General features: G+C 55.1%; 1 protein-coding gene across 1 annotated transcript in view; it reads right to left on the bottom strand.

The window, feature by feature from the left end:
• Positions 1 to 12,871: 12,871 nt before the first annotated feature.
• The window catches only part of KIF21B (kinesin family member 21B), a 32,323-nt gene continuing 28,558 nt past the window's right edge, over positions 12,872 to 16,636 (bottom strand). Inside the window, exons 31-33 of the mRNA XM_029913245.1 lie at positions 16,026 to 16,196; positions 14,297 to 14,496; positions 12,872 to 12,926 (exon numbers count right to left, since the gene is read on the bottom strand). Of these exons, the coding sequence (XP_029769105.1) occupies positions 12,872 to 12,926; positions 14,297 to 14,496; positions 16,026 to 16,196 (426 nt within the window). The remainder of the gene's footprint in view (positions 12,927 to 14,296; positions 14,497 to 16,025; positions 16,197 to 16,636) is intronic.

Genomic DNA, 16,636 nt, shown 5'->3' on the forward strand with positions numbered 1-16,636 from the left:
CCATTGGCTTAAAAATCTTTATTGCAGATTTTTAGAGAATCTCTTCTTGAATGGTTTGTTCTGGGAAACGTGCTCTGTGACATAGTTTCACTCCACATGACCTGGACACAATCCTTGTGATGAAATAGTCCAGAAGCAATAGTCCAGGGAGCTACAAAAGCTAGTATTTGTGACTCAAAAAGAAGCACTCGTCCCTCGAGGTGTTTCTATACTGAGGAACGGTCCGGCAGCAACAGGTACTAAGGCACTAATGCAGGCAGCGCTCAAAGGAGTTATTACCACCATGTCATGGGAAATTGCGCAGAGATGGTTTTCCAGACACAGCGGTTAAAACAGCCTGTCTGCTCTAGTGCTCATGCTGTTGCTACTGCCCGTGCAGCTGAACGACTGACAGCAATTGCTGTAATACTAGTAATTAAAGTGTCTAGGATTGACAGGGCTTCCAAGTAGAGTGGGCAGGAAACTTAGTTGAGTTGGAAAATGCCAATTTGCTGGAGCAAAATGTTTTATCAAGACTGTTGCAGATTCCACAAAACATAGGCAGGTTTCCATGGAAACCTGTCCAGGGTGGACAGCCCCACAGCAGAGCACTGGCTGGAGGAGGAGGTCTCACAGCTGTGACATTCCCTGATCTGCAGCAGGGAGCCTGCCTGCCCCCAGAGCGGGGCTGGAGCTAGGGCTCTCAAAGCTGGCTAGGCTGCTAGCTCAGCCAAGCTTCCTGCTGCCAAGCGGTAGCCTAGAAACCCTGAGTGCCCTGGCTCAAGCAGGGGCTCAGAGCTGCCAGATTCCTTTCCATGGAGCTGGGAGCCTGGCTCCCAGGGTCTGTGGCCCCAAGGCAGTCCCACCACCAGCCAGGGAACCCAGGGCTTCCAGACTCTCTGGTCAGTGGTCTGCCAGTGTAACCCATGTGCCTAATAGGGAGATATCTCTTTAAGAGATCCACTGGGGGGAGGTAGGAGTGAGGAGTTGTTGCTAGGCAGATTAAGTACTCCACATCCAGAAGCTTCTGGAATTGGGGGTGGTAGTTTTGGGTCTGCGCCAATAGGTTCCTGGGGTCAGACTCCAGGAGGGCGAGCAGTCAGTGCAGGAAGCAGGCTGGTGCCCCGAACTCTGAAGCATTTTGCAGCAGGTGAGTGATATTGTGAACCCTCGAACAGGGAAGCATGGGCAATGCTGCTATAGCCAGGGGAAATTGGGAGGGAAAATAACTTCAATTTTAATTGTATGTTTTGAATGTTGTTTTGATTTTAGCCAAACTGTTCTAGTTACATTGTCTCAACTCGTCTGAGTCACCAACCTTTCTTTAAATGCAATAATAGGGAAAGAGTCATTTCTAGTTTGCTCTTCTCAGTTTTGTATTTTCTTGTAACAGAATTTTCTTTAAATCTAGACACGTAACTGAGTGGTTGGTTAATCAGTCAGCTGGCTGGCTAGCAGGGATTTCAGCAGAGGAAGAGTCTGCCTGGATTCTATCTGAAGATTCCTACAAGCAATGGAGGGAAGATGTTTGAGACTCAGCAGACTGTCTAGATTTGGTGACTCTGAGACTTAGATGAACAAAACCAAAGCTTTTGGGAACTTTCAGTTTCTTCTTACTGTATTTCTGTGGGGACTGAACTGTTCAGATTTTAATTAGTTTTCTTTATGTATAACTGTGAAGGTAATGTCTGTGGATTATAAAATAGCCATGTCATGCTATAACAATTAGATGATTATTTGTCTCTCTCAGATTTTATCAAATTATTTAATTAAATTCATTTCTTTAGTTCCTTTTGGGACTTGAATGTGGGGAGGTTGACCCTGTGCAATCCTTGCTGCAAATCCTTAGAGACTGAACTCTGGGTCTCCAGCTACTTTCTATGGGAGTTGGGATATTTTATTTAAGGCACTGGAGACGGGAAATGAAGTGAGGTTACAAATTGGCACCCGAACAGACAGGGACTTGAGGATTGCTCAAAGCTCACCTCTGAATTCTTTTGAGGAATAGTGCCGTTACTTATAAAAGAATGTGGCATTGAATAGTATTGAATTTGTGCACTGTATTAATATTATGAAGATAATGGAAACTTGTACACAGTTAGCGTTAGATCCCTATAGGATCATTTTGGTCAGTGATATGTCCCCTGTTGATAGTACAGCAGAAATGAAGAGGGCTATTAGAATCTTTGGTCATGTGACTAATATGAGGCGGGTGAACGAAGAACAAAAAGATACGATTCTCTATGAATTTGAAGACTTTTTTTCTGTGAGACACATAGGAAGGAAATGTGTGTTGCAGAAGCTAGGGCAGAAACGGGATGTGACTCCTATTCATTTTGAGATTTTGCCATTTATATCCACTGGTTCTGTGCCCAGAGTACCTCAGTGCAGGAATCTGGGATATTCTGTGTATTCTGACAGAGGGTTCAAAACTGAGACACAGGCTGTGATTACACCTGTGGCTGACAGACAGACTAGGTGGTTAACAGATGCTACACCAGTTATAGACCACGATCCAGTAGAAGCCTCTATTCCTGCTGTGAGTCTCCCTCCTGACATGCAACAGTTTTTGTTAGAGAGGGTGCTGAAATCTGCCAATGAAACTGTGACTGATGTGAAAATTAAACTGAAATGTGGTTTTGGGTAGTTCACCCAGCCCCAGTGGAGAAGAAGATTATCCTACTTGGCGAGCACAAGCCAAAGAAACGATGGAAGACAGTGAGATTTCTGACAAATTCAAAAGGAGGAAGATTATTGAAAGTTTATTACCCCCAGCATTGAAGGTGGCTTTAGGAGCTGGTAACAAGGCATCCGCTGTAGAATGCTTTGATATTTTAGAGAAGGCACATGGAAGTGTCAAACACATCTGAGCTTAAGGCTCAATTTTCTGAGACTCACTAGAGAACCACCTTCTACGTACCTGACTGGACTACACACATTAGTCCAAAGAAGTTTTGGAGGCCAGTGGGGTAAAAGATACTGAATTGGACTCATATACAAAATCAATTTTTCCGTGGTTGTTGGCATGAATCCGTATTAAATACACTCTTATTAAAACAGATTAATTGTAGTGGTAGAAAAAAGAGCGTCTTATGCCACACTCCTTTTTGAGGTGAGATCCATTGAAAGGGAGCACTCTGATAAACAGAAGAGAAAACTTCAACAAGAACTAGAAGAAAAAGGAAAGCCTTTGAGTAGGAGTAGTTTGCACTTGATGAAAGTCTATGAAAATACTCCCAGTGCCCATGAAGAAGTCACTGCAATAGACTGGAAGAAGAAATATCTGCAGGCTGAGCAGCAGTTGGAAGGACTGCAGTTGACCCAGCCAAGTTCTGAAATGTCCATTGCAGATACACGATATACTCCTCAAAGACCAAAAGAATTTAATAAACAAGCAATACCAAGATTTAACAGAAGAAATCCTTTATATTTTAACTGTGGGCAAATAGGACATTTTCAAAATGAATGTCAGAATTCTCCTAACCCCAATTTAATACATCAGGAGCTGACTGGTAAACATTCAAATCAGAGCAAGTTTGAGCCAGCAAGAAAAGAAACTAACTCCTCTCAGAGCAAGGCTGCTAGTCAATGGGTTCAGGAGACAGATGTTACCCAAATGGGTGTCAGTGAGGCCATCCGGCAGTTAGTGGGACCTGCTTGTCATGGCTCTGTATACCTAGGTGGAGTAAAGAGTACCTGCCTAACAGATACTGGTTCTCAAGTTACTTGCATATGTGAAACTTTCCGTAATGAGCATTCATCTTATCGAAAGTTACAGGCAATTTGGCAGTATAGTTCAGATAGAAGGGGCAGGAGGGCAAATGGTTCCATACCTGGGGTACATAACCTTGAAGATATGATTCCCAAAGTTCGTCTGTGGGACTAACAAACAACATGTGCTGGTGCTTAAGAAGACCGGAGCCCTTGGGATAGTGGATTATAGAAAACTGAACAGCATTACCAGAAAGGATGCCTATCCATTACCCAGGATAGAAGAAACCACAAAGGGATTAAGGTACCTAACTGCAAAAGTAGATCCCCCCCCAAGCTCCCTGATCAGCTGCCCCCTCACCCTGTAGATGCCTGCGTGTGTGGGCACGTGCCCAGGCACCTGAGTCCTGACCTCAGAGCCTGCGGCCTGACAGATCCCCAAACTGGGCCTCAGCTGCTTGGCCTTTGCAGACAATTGGGTCCCCCCAAAACACAGCCAAGGTGGAGTGCTGCCTCCCCCCTTGCACTCACTAGCCCAGTGGTTGGAGCAGTCACCTCCATGTGGGGTGCCTGGGGTCAAGCCACTGCTCCAAATGAGGCCAAGGTGACGTCCGATCTCCCTCCTCCCTGCTGCGTGCCCGGAGCCCTGGACCAGCGTCTCCTCCACATTTGTTGGGGAAAATCGGGGGATGACATAGCTCAGTCTCCTCACTCCCGGAGCAGGTTCACAGCTGGGCCTCCCAACTGGAGCTAGATAAGGGCTGAGCTCCCTGGGCAGGCCGGGCATAGCGCATGCCCTCTCCTTGGCATTTCTGAGGGGTGGCTCAGCAGGCTGGCCTCCAGGGAGCCAGGTGGCAGCAGGAGGGCACCTACACTTAGGCCCAGGGAGGGGGAGATCCACAAAGGGGGCTCAGGTGTTGTCGGGCTGCACTTAAGTGCCCATCGGTGCACTGGGGGACGGGGTGGGTATGTAACCCACACACCTTCTGGGTGTGGAGTTCTGGCCCAGCTAGTGGCACTGAGCCCACTTAGAAGGTGGGGGGGGGGGACGGAAATGAGTCTGCTCTACAGCCTTAGCTAAGAGCCAGTTGGCTTTTAGCTCATACACTAAGCTCCCAAGGTCCCAGGTTCCATCCCGGACAAGCCCCCACGTGTAATGGTGACAGACCCCGGTCGTCAGCAGGTGGGATCGAACCTGGGACCTGTGGAGCTTAGTGTATGGCTCTTAGCTAAGGCTGTAGTGCAGACTTACTTTACCTCTCTGTCTCTAAGTGGTCTCAGTGTCACTAGAGCGGACAGAACACCACACCCAGAAGGTGTGGGGGTTACAGGTAAATACAGGCAGGGATGAGGTGCTCAGATACTGCAGCAATGGGGGAGTCCTAGAAATAGTGAGTGAATGGGGTTCGTTGTGACTTCTTGACTGTGCCTGGAGGCCCCCCCTCAGCTGAGGAGGGGACATTTAACGAGGGTTGCTGGTTGTTCCTACTAGTCTGCTGCCTCCCGCCGTCCCAGCCTGCTGCCTCCTTGTCGCGGGCCGAGAGATACAGCACTGGCCTGGTCTGCCGGGGCTCTCCTGAGCGCCTTGGCTCTGACCTCTGCTTCCTTCCTTTCAGTCGTAGTCCTCAAAGGTTTGCAGCAGGACAGCAAGTCCTCGGTCCGCTACCTGGCTTCTCAGACCATCCTGATCCTAGATGCCTTCAGGGACCAACCCCCCTCCGGCTGCAACCTACAGACCTTCGCCCGCAGGATCAGAAGGATGTGTGCTAGGTAGAGCCCAGTCACTGGAGCTGCCGGCTGCCCCTGCTCCGCTAAAAGCCAGCCTCCCTCCTTTGGGGCTTCGTGAGCCTGCCTGAGCAGGGCTCTTCCCACCACCCCACCACTCTGGCTTCTTCCCCATCGGCCGCCTGCCCCACTGTGTGCAATCCCTCCTCATACAGAGCAGCCCCAATCCTCAATTTCATTTTGATGCGTTTATTTATGAAGATAGCGCAAGGAACAGACACATCCATTGGAAAAATCATGTACAGCATGAGGCTTAAATAACCCCATTTACAGTAATACAGCGAGGTATAAAATCTATACACACCTTGTCCTATACACAGAACACAGACCGCGCCGCTGGGTCCCACAACCCATACAGAGAGAAAAGCCTCAGCAAACATTGACAGCGCTAAAAACATCTCAGGGCAAGAAAAGGCACCTGCTGTTTGCAACACTTGTACAGTATAGACACAGGGTGAGGGCTAGACTCAGAGACCAGTGTTAGGTATACTCCATCTCTACCATCTGAGGTTCCATACTCAGCTGTTCACCCTCAAAATGCAGGGTGGAGGTAAGGTTGCTATCCCATCACCAAAAGAAAGAACCTCAATGTAAAGCAGTGCTTCGTCCTGTGCCTGGGGTGGGGGAGAAATCACGCAGATGACTACACCAAAGGCCAGGCATCATCCCAGGGTAAAGCAGGGCTGTAGTGTAAGGTGGAGGAGCCCCTGGACGAACAGGGTGAGGCCTGGGACAATGCAGCTAAGAGTTGCAGGGCTGGGCACCAGAAGAATCTCCTGGTGGAACTTTGGGGCATGGCAGGGAGGGGTGGAAGGATCCCTGCTCTGGGTCAGTCCCAGTGCCAATGGCCCACTGCCTTTGCAGAGGCACGAGGCCACCGATGAAGGCCGTTCGTGCTACTCCCCTGGGTCTCGCAACCCAGCTCCCCCAGGAGAGAAGCTTTGCCCAGGAATGTTAAAGGAAGCAACTTTGTTGTTAAGGGTGAGAAGGGAGCCACTGACCATGTGATGGCACCAGTCAGCTCAGAGAGAAATCTGACCCTTGTGCTCTTTGGGGGAATCGTACCTGAAACGGGGGTCAGCGGGCGACATGATGGGAAGGCGGTCGGCAGTGCGAGGGGGTGGAAGGGCTGATTGTAAAGGACCAGGAAGGAAGCAGGGTCCTGGGAGAGGGTCAGTGCCAGGCCATCCCGTTGCTCATGAGACTCCACCTTCCAAATAGTACGGCCCCAGGTCTGTAACCCTTTCGCTGGGGAGCACTGACAAATGAAGGCCCCTGCCTCAGGCACCCGTCCCTGCCCAACATAAGGGCTGCAGAATGGAGCCCCCAGCAGGGGGGTTACTACTGTGTCCTGAGGAGCATGAGGGATGGGACCTGTCGGAACCACAGGTTCCCCCCAGGCTTTGGGGGCTAAATGAGTCGGCTTCTGAACTGGACACTGTGCCCTGTCACCAGTGATTAGTGGGAACGGGGCTAGCACTCTGGCTCTACAGTGCTAACAGCTAATTGGGGGCCTGAAAGGGGTGAGCCGTGGGGTGCTAGACCTTAGTCAGCCCTGCCCCTGCAGCGCACATGGTAGCAGATGGGACAGAGTGAGTCCCAGCTCCAGGAGGGTACCGCAGCCAGCGCTGCGAACGGAGCTGCATGGCCCGTACGGCCGGGAGAGGACAAGGGTGGAGCATTTGGGAGGGGGGAGGTGGGGAGAGTCTGGCAGGAGTCTAGAGAGAAAGCAGAGCAAATAGTGCAGCAACCGTGAGTTCAATTGTCTCCATTGTCAGTTAGGGCCTGGGCCTGGCCCCCCTGGAGAGATCTGCATGAGCAGGGGCTGCACCGACAGCAGGTAAGGGAACAGGGCCCCTGGGTGCCATGCTAGGGGTACATGCAGTGCCCTGCAGTGTAAACAAAAAGGAAAATCATTCCAGGCAGCTCAGACTTTAACTTACATCATCTCCCCACTGGTCAATTTCACCATCCGTCTGCAGGAGGCACCATTGCTGCAGTGGCCTTGAGGGCTACCTGCACTGACCTGTCCCTCCCATTGAAGGCCAGGGGAGCCACTCCCTGAATTCAAACCCCCTTCATGTGCAGTGCGTAGGGGAAGGCAGCCAATGGCCTGTCAAGTCTTGGATGGTTTCAGGGCCAGAAAGGGGGATGGAGAGAGAGGAGGTGGGAGCAGGGTGGGGAGAGGTTGGTGGTCAGATGCAGATGCCATTTGTAAGGGTGTAGGTTACGCATCCATAAATGAGTGTGTGTCTATGGGCCTGACTCTCGCGGCCCCACAGACACTGCAGTGACAGGTCAGGATCAGAATCAGGCATCCACGTTGGGCTCCTTTCAGCCCCTGAGTTACTGGGCTACAGCCCCCCTCCCTCCACCCCCGGGTGCTGGTGCCAACACCAAGGAGACTCGTGGGGGTGAATTTATCTCCTGAGCCCTCGCTGTCCTGCCCTGTTATCTGCTTCCCAGAATAGACACACCCAATTAAACTCTCCCAGCTCACACACGGTCACCGTTGCTGTCACCCACTGCCCCTGCATGGAGGCATTTGTTCCCCATCTCCCCACCTTACATGGTAACATCAGGATGACTGTACCCAAAGGGACCTCTTGATTTGTACTGTCTTTTGCCTGTGCTGCTGCCTGAAAGCACAATCACGTGCAATCACTAGCAGGCAGATTTTGAAGACAAGGAACAAATATGACTCCTTAGTTCTTCTAAGAGGCTAACGCGCCCAGCTACCAAGGACAGCAGGGGTACATCAGGGGGTGTGCTTTGAGTTACTGGCCCCCAGAAGGGGTGCAGCATATATAGTTTAGGGGAATGTGCTTCCTCTTTGATTGTACATTACAAAGCTGCCCCTTATTCCCATGATTAAGCGGCATTGTGCTTTCAGCTGGGGCTGTTCCAGGATTTGCTCCCTGGTTAAGAGGAAGGATAGTTTTGTGGCTAAAAATCCAGGGAGCAGATCCTCAGCTGGTGTAAACCATCCTCGCTCCATCCATGAAGCTGTGACCATTTTCACCAGCTGAGAATCTGACCCGAGGGCCTTTGGATTCAGAAAGAAATGGACATTAATCCGGCGGCTGGGAAAGAGACCCTGTTAGGGGCCATTTCAGCCAAACACAAGCTGTATACAACATGAGCTTAGGGGAAACGCCATACCCCTGCTCTCACATGGGTCCTGAATATGATGCCACAGGGGGCTCTTGTTAAATTAGGGTTAAGTGCAGCCAGATCATGGTAAAATTGGTCACTGCATGGTTCCAGACAAGGAGCCATTCCCAGGTGGCCACAGCCAGCGTCAGGACCAGGAGGGTCATGGGGGCGCATATCGATTTCACTAAATCTCAGAGGGCCCCACTTCCCAGGTCCTCAGCTTCAGCCGAATCAGCGTCAGGCTACGTCAGTGCTTTCAAGAACAGGCAGTCCGGGGGTTGGCCCGGCCCACGCTGGCTCAGGGTGGCATTCGGACTCCTCTTGACAGCCTGCAGACAGGGTCCCCATGTAAGAGTCAGGGTCATGATTTTCAACAGTGGCTCGTTGTTTCAGGGGCCCAGCCCATGACCCCTTAAAGAGAAAGCCCTGAGCACCCCCTGGCTGGAGGTCAGGCCCCTTTCAAGTGTCAAGTTGGGCCCTCCAACAATCAGAGGCCCTTTTTCAAAGGCTAAGGGGGGCATTTTTCAAGCAGAGCAAGGTGCGGTATATCACACTGCAATGCTAAGGCAGGACAAGCCCCCAGGGCCCGAGCGGCTCAGCAACGCAGGTGTCGGCAGACTGTGCGTTTCCAGGACAAATTCAAGTTTCAAAATCATTAAAAAAAAAAAAGGCTCAGACCGTGAGGTAGCTTAACCAAAAGAACCCCCCATATGACACCCCCCCCAACGAAAAAAGACCGCACGTGCACACACAACTACAGTACAACACGGCCCCCGCCTGCTCTCCCTGCCACACAGGGAGAGGAGCCGGCAGGGGCACCTCAGGGGAAGGGCTTTGCCCAGCACATGGGAGCTGACAGTGGGCACACGCCAGGTGCTCTGAACTGGATCATCTGATGCTGGCTGGCTGGGCGCCAGCCATGGCCTTGGGACAACTTAGGAGGAAATTTCCATCTTTCAACCTGCTTGTTCCTATTGACCTCCTGTGGGGTTTCGCTGGCCGGGAACGCCACGCGATGCAATCGCTTGGTGTGAGACAGAGGCCCAGCCCCCATGAGCGCTCGGTCTTGCGACGTGCTGCGGGTCACTTGAGCGGCGTTGCCTGGGATTAGCCCCGAGGGAAAGAACCGGGGAATCCCAAGAGGTGGCCACTGGGCTACATGCAGGTGAAATCTTCCCTTCTCATGCAGCGACCCCCACTGAGCGCCTGATCCAAACTCCATGGAGGTCAATGGAAGACTTTCGGCTGGCTTCGGATCAGGCTCTTAAAGAGCAGATGAAGCCCCATTAAAGCAGAGACACCCCTGCCCTGGCTGCCTCCTGCCCCCAGAGCCAGTCACACCTGCCAGGGCAGAGCGGATGTCAAGTGTTACCCCATGAGAGCAGCTGCATTCGACAGCCGTTGTGACAAGCAGAGACTCAGACATCCTCCTCCAGGGTACAGGCCACCCGCCCACGCCCCAGTGATATGAGTGGCAACTCAGAGCCCCTAGCTCCCATCCTCTTCATTTCAGACAATTCACGTTTGCTTGTCCCTCTTGTTGCCAAATGGAAAAAAAGTCCATCTTTTCTCTCCCAACCAGTTTAATCCTGTTCCATGGGGGGGGATCTTGGATATAACCCACTCTCTCGGTGGCTGGAACGCATCACGTTAACCTGCGTTCCCCTCCCCCATGGCATCGGCAGAGCCTGGGGACGCTTCTCCTTTCGTTGGTGGCAGGAGTGGGAGAATGATGGGTGGTTGTCATGCGTAGCTGAGCAAACCAAGTCACTGTGTTTGGATCCCCAGGGCCAGCACCCTGGCAGGACTTCCAAGCTCCCCATCCCAGTCAGTAGCCAGATGCTCAGAGGCATGATGCAAATGAACACATTTTCCCACCTCAGAAACACTGCTTTGGTTCCACAGACCAGCAGCGATTGGAGGCAATTTTTACTTTGTCCAGCAGGGGGCGATCAATCACAGTTTTTGTAGGGTTTGCTACTGCAAGACAGGGCAGCTGGATTATCAAAAGGCAAAACAAATAAATAAAGAGGCTGCTGATGTTTAGAAAGTGGAAACATTTCCCATTCAGTTTATAAGTTTGAAAGGAGGTCAAATCTGGGGTAAGAACCCCTTGGTGTTGTCCTTCGAGCTGCCGTGTAGAAGGACACCAGGGGAAATCACCTGTTAACCAAGGATACTGACACTCTTGGATCCCAGAGAACACACAATCCACTGCTGATGGGGTTAGCTGAAGAGCCAACACTTCACCGCCCCCAGCACATCAACGGGAATCAATCCGTATAACCAGACTCCAACCGCCGCTTCCTACGTGACGTGCAGAGCGACACAAGAAACGCACCCGGGGAAAACGGCCAGCCTGCTGCGGTTCTCTCAGGTCCGTTTCGCGGCAAGTTCTGCACCCCCAGGGCGTTAAGCAGCAGCGAGAAGCTGGCTGACGAAGGGTGCGACTGCACTGGGCGTTGGCTGTGTGGGACTGGGACGCCTTAGCCAGTCCTTAGGGAAGGGAGTGAAGGTAGCGAAAGACCCCAGTGAAAGTGAGTCCATGTGCTCTGGGGAGTGCAGCGCTGTGGGGTGCCCACGTGGCTCTGGCAGCTGCAGGCATTTGGCTGCGGATGCCCCGGAGGAAGGGGGGCACCCAAGCATGGCGGGAGATGGTGGTGAAAGACCTTACGGAATTTTGACCTTTATAAAACCCAAATCTAGGGTGACCTTGGTGATTTAGTGTCTCGTGCCAGACTGGCAGTGCAGGTGGGTGGCAAGCAGAGCATGGGCAGGCCATGGGCAACCCCTCATTGCCCCCCCTCAGCTCTGCTAATGCACCTCAAGTCTCATGTGGGCCCCTCCCGCTACCCCCGTCCTCCCCTTCATCCAGCTCCATTCTAGCCCTGCCCCGCTCCCTGCTGCAGATCCCATCCAGAGCGCCCCACGCCCTCTGCCTTTGCCAACGCACCTCTCTCCTGCCCATATAACCACCCCCTGCCCGCCCTTCCACTACTCTAATCCCAGACCTCTCCCGAGCCAGGCCCCACAGGCCGGCAGGCAGGGAACTGCCCCAAGCAAACCTAAACCCCTCCTGTGAGATGGTGCGGAGAGCTTAGCCCTTTTCCCAGCATTAAAGCCTTTCCCGGCTATTAAAAATCCCCAGGTCCCAATCCGTTCTCAAGGGTGCTTAAAACATTCTTTAAAACCCCACTATAAAAGCTTCGATCCCTTCCAGCAGCAGCTGGGAATGAGCTAGTCCCACGCACAGCAGAGATGGCACCAAGCCGGGGGTCCAAATGGGCAGTGAGGGGACCACAGGGAACAGCGAACAGACCAGTGCGGGATTAAGGCTCAGTCAGGTCAGGGGGTGCCCAGAGTGAACAGATCCAGAAATTCCGCTTTTCCTTGGAGACACCCACAGGGATTTTCCCGATGTGCCAGCTTCCTTCTCTCCACCCCCGGGGCAGAAGGGGGGGCATCCTGGCTCCGAACGAGGTGGGTCAGATGCAGAGGTCGACAATTGCCAGGCAGCATGGGGATTTGGTCAGGAGACCCAGCGATGGAGCTGCTGCCGGAGCCCCTTGCAAGGAGCCCCAGTGCAGTGCCGGGACTCAGAAGCCGTCTTTGGGAGCGGGTCATTCCCCAGCGGTGCTCCATGCACCCTGCTGGTGCCAGGCTGGGGTCAGCCCTGAGCGCGGCACTGGGGTGATCTTCGGGCAGCACACAAGCCCTCTCCGTATTTCGGTACCGGCCGGCAGAACCCAGCTCTGCTGAACGCCGAGGTGTGGAGAGGGGCCTGCAGCCGCCTGCAGAGGGAAGGAGACCCCAGGCACCCAGGAGGTGCAGAGGCCAGCAGCAGGATGCAGGTGGCAGGATCCCTCTCGCACATCCAGGCTCCGGGGCTGCTGAACGGGCTGCGGGACAGACTGGAATGATCCCGTTGAGTCTCTCAGCTCGGGGTCCTCCCCGTGACTGGCAAGGCCGTGTCCCAAAGCACTGCCTGGCCATGCCCTGGTCAGCAGAAAGCCTTATGCATCATGGAAACCCAGCGTGGGGCTGGACGGGAACGACGCCCCCTAGCCGTGGGAGCTGGCAGGTCACAAAGCCCCAGCTGAGACGCCGTCACCCCAGAGTCCTGGAAACTGGAGCACACACAGGCCAGGCCGCTCCCAGCTCTTCACAGCCAGGGAGAGGGGCTGGGGCCTGGGCCCGCCAGGGAGCCTGACAGTCGCCCTGGCTCCGGCCTTTCCAGTGCCTAGGTCGGGCCGTTCAGGAATCTTCTCCTGCTCCAGAGCTTCACTGTCAGGTCGCTGGGGAAGGAAGAGAGAGAGAGGAAGTGAGGCCGGGGCTGCCCCCGCCCCAGCTGGGAGAGGCAGCACAGCGAGTACAATCAGCTACGGGCCACGCTCTGCCCCCAACTCCCCCACCCCCAAATGCATCACCCTGCAGCCCAGGAGAGCAAGGCCGCTGTGCCCCAGGCGGGCGGGCACCGGCGCAAGGAGGGAGCAGATGCGCCCAGCTGCCCGCCAGCGGGATAATCCCCCAGAGCGCCAGTAACGGGGCACTCTGCCAGAGCGCAGGCTCAGCCAGTGGCACCTCACTGGCAGTGGCCAGTGACGCAGTGGGGGGTGGGGATGGGGCGGGGATCCCCCCAGCAGTGGCCCAGGAGGAGCAGTAGTCAGATGGGCAAACCCCATGCAGCACCGAGCTGGCCGCTGGATCCAATCACCTGGGGGGCAGGAGGGGCCAAGAGGACAGTCTCCTCTTGCAAAGAGCTCTACATGGGGGGAAAAATCCAAAAGAATCTCATACCGTTAAGGAGCAGCTGAGACCAGAGCGGAGAGAGAAGAGACAGAGAGAGAAAAGGAGAGAGAGCTGGAGAGGGGGTGAGAGCCAGAGAGAGCAGGAGGAGGGTCAAGGCAGGCTAGTGGCACGCCCCTTTATGGCAAGGACGCGGCGAGGAAGGCAGGGGGTGAGCCCAGGCACGTAAGTCCATAGCTTTACCCGGCAGTCACTGCGGCACAGAGAGAAACAGAGGGGGGAAGAGAGGAAGAGAAAGGAAAGGAGAAAAGGGACATGGTCGGAAAAGAGGAGATCAGAGACGGTGCCAGAGACATTGTGAGCCCGGGGACCCTCTCTGGGGGCCAGGGCTGTGCACAGGGGCCAGGGAGCGGAAGGAGGGGGCGGTGGTGCTCTCATTGGAGATGCACAAGGTGCCCTCGAGGAGGAGCTGGTGCCCGGCTGGCAGGAAGCCCGTTCTCTGCGCTGAGGGTGGCAGGGCCAGCAGCACCAGGTCTGGCTAGTCCCGGCACATCGAAGGAGCTGGCAAGAGCATCCCAAAAGCATGGCGGGGCAGGACCAGCGCTTGGCATAACTGGATGGGGCAGAAGAGCCTCACTGTGGGGCGACCTAACAACGGCTGAGAGATGGAGGAGATGAGAGGCTAGATGGGGAGGGGTTGGGGGCCCTGCAGCTGACTGCTGCCCCACACCAAACCGCCTGCAGCCCGGCTCCGGCGCTGTTCCCATCCATCGCTCCCAGTGCCATTCCAGGCCCTGCCACATGGGGGGAGCAACAGTGGATTTGGAGAGCTCCTGAGGCTCTGCTGCACCGGGGTGAGTTGGGGGTCAGACCTCCCTGCCCCCCACCGCAGGGGCCTAGCCCTGCCCACCGCCCTCACCTGGAAGCAGTGAATATGTGCTTGGAATTGGTGCAGATGGCATTGATGGGGCTGTCGTGGCCCTTGATCTCCCCAACGGGCGTGAAGTTCTCCACGTTCCAGACCTTCACCACGCCCCCGCGGCAGGCGCTCAGCAGCATGGGGCGGCCGGGGACGAAGGCCAGGGCGCAGACCCAGTCCTTGTGCGCGTTGGGGATTTGCTGGCAGGCACAGAGACAGGGCAGAGCCAGTGAGGGCCCTGGGGCCAACTGAACACGATCCACACTGCCAGCCGGGGCCATCAAGACTCCAACCGCTCCCTGAGCTCCAGGGCAGGGTCAGGCCAGCAGCCAGAGCCAGATGCTGGGTTTGCAGCTGGCTGCTGGCTCTGTAATGGGCTGATGCAAACCCCCCACATCTGTACCATGGCTGAGAGCTGGAATTTTTAAGCTCCGCTCGATTTCTCATCAAGCAGCAGCCGAGGATTTGAATTCGAGGATTTGAATTCAGGACAACGGGACTCTGGTGAGCTACAGAAGCAGCTCAGCAGGAGAGAAGAGGGCTCCGCCCCAGGAGACAATGGCTCATTGGGATTGGCCAGGGGATCTCCAAGCTCCGATCAATCCAAGCCGTGCTGGCAACCCGGATACGAGACACACAAGATGGGGGAGAGAATCTCTTTGATTGGACCAATTTCTGTGTGTGTGGGGGGGGGAAGGGACAAGTCTGCAAACTCAGCTTTTCTTCCAGGGTGGGGCTTGAAAGCTTGTCCCTTCCACGCACAGGAGCTGGTCCAATAAAAGAGATTCCCCCCCACTCCCATCTCTCTAATTATTTGTCTGCCATCAATCCTCAGCGCTCCAGTGGGAAGAAAAATGAGCATTAGCCTCATTTCATAGGGGAGAGACTGTGGGGGAGGGTCACACAGCCACAAATGGTGACTAGCTCTGGGCAGCTCCATTTTGGGGGACACCCCGACCACCCCATTTTCAGAGGGGCAGAGCCCCCACTGCTCCCCTTGACTCCCACAGTGCCCAGCTCCTCTGAACAACCCGGCCCCGGGCGGGCACAGCGTAGGTTCTCCAAAACAGAGCCCCCCCCCCCCCAATCAATGGAGGCCTCTGAAAGTGTTAGCCAAGTCTCATGGCAGAGCCAGACCTCCTGCCTCCCAGCACCGGCCTGCACGCCCCCTTCGGCTGCTGCTCTATCCCAGACCCACCGGAGGCCGTCCCCACACTGCTGCGCGCCACCACTGACCTGGAGAGCCAGGCACTGCGGCCTATGGGGCCCGGAGACCAGACAGCCACACTCACCGGGGTCAGAAATAGGGACAACGCCGAGCGCTGTCTACCCCCAGACCAACCTGTCCCCCTTCCCCATAGGCCACTGAGCCCTTTAACCGCAGCAGGTGGGGCCCGGACATATAGAACTGGCTACCGTGCATTGCCCATGGCTGTAAACTGCCTTCGGGACCCACCCTGCCAGCCACTGTCGTTTGCAACCCCCGGGGCTCTTCCATTGCCTGGAGGCCCCATGTGCAACGTAGGGATGGGGTCCCTGTGTCTGCCCTCTGATCCTCTGCCCCCAGGACGGCGGGAGCACGCTCCAGACTGGACAGTGACTCTCCAGCAGGTTCTAAGTCCTCGCTCCAGACCCTGGCACTGGCCCTCGAAACGGCACGCTGCGGGTCTAGCCCATCTCTCTGCCCCCCGCCCAGCAGCAGGGCCTGCCTGCTCGTCCCCCTCCGTACCTGGAGGAGCTCCTGCTGCTCCAGGTCCCACTTCTTGATCCCGTTGTCCCTGGAGCCGCTGAAGAGCACGTCGCCCTGGATGGCCAGACACTCGATGCCGTCGTAGTGCGGGGGCTCGAAGTTATGGGTGGGGCCGACGTTCCCCACCACGCTGTCCGCAATCTCAAACATCTGCAAGGCAACAGCCCGGAGGGCAGCTGCTGTGAACCCCGGTGGCAAAGGAGACCAGTCGCTCTCAGGTCATTAGGCCAGCAACAGCCCTTTCAGCAAGGCAGGGGGATGGCGAGAGCGTCCGACCACACAGCTACCACTGGGATGCTGAGCCACGGCCCAGTGAAATGAGACAGGGATGGATTGGCAGCGGCAGGGTTCTGCCTGCTTACGCCACGCTGGGATCCTTGGGCAGAGGGCATGTGGGGACACGATGGCTCAGCACTAGGGCTGAGATACAGGTCGCGGGTTCGAACCTCGCCCGGCTCAGCTGGGACTGGAAATCTCCACCTCCTCCAATGGTTTGATGGCCAACGTGCGGGTATAGCTCAGCGTCCGGCTGGCAGGGGGCCATGTTGCAAAGACCAAATAGCCCCTTGGCAGCAGGTTCAGCAGAGGCC

Source organism: Terrapene carolina, unplaced genomic scaffold (assembly GCF_002925995.2).
Source record: "Terrapene carolina triunguis isolate 2854851 unplaced genomic scaffold, T_m_triunguis-2.0 Scaffold552, whole genome shotgun sequence".
In the NCBI taxonomy this organism is placed as follows: Eukaryota; Metazoa; Chordata; order Testudines; family Emydidae; genus Terrapene; species Terrapene triunguis.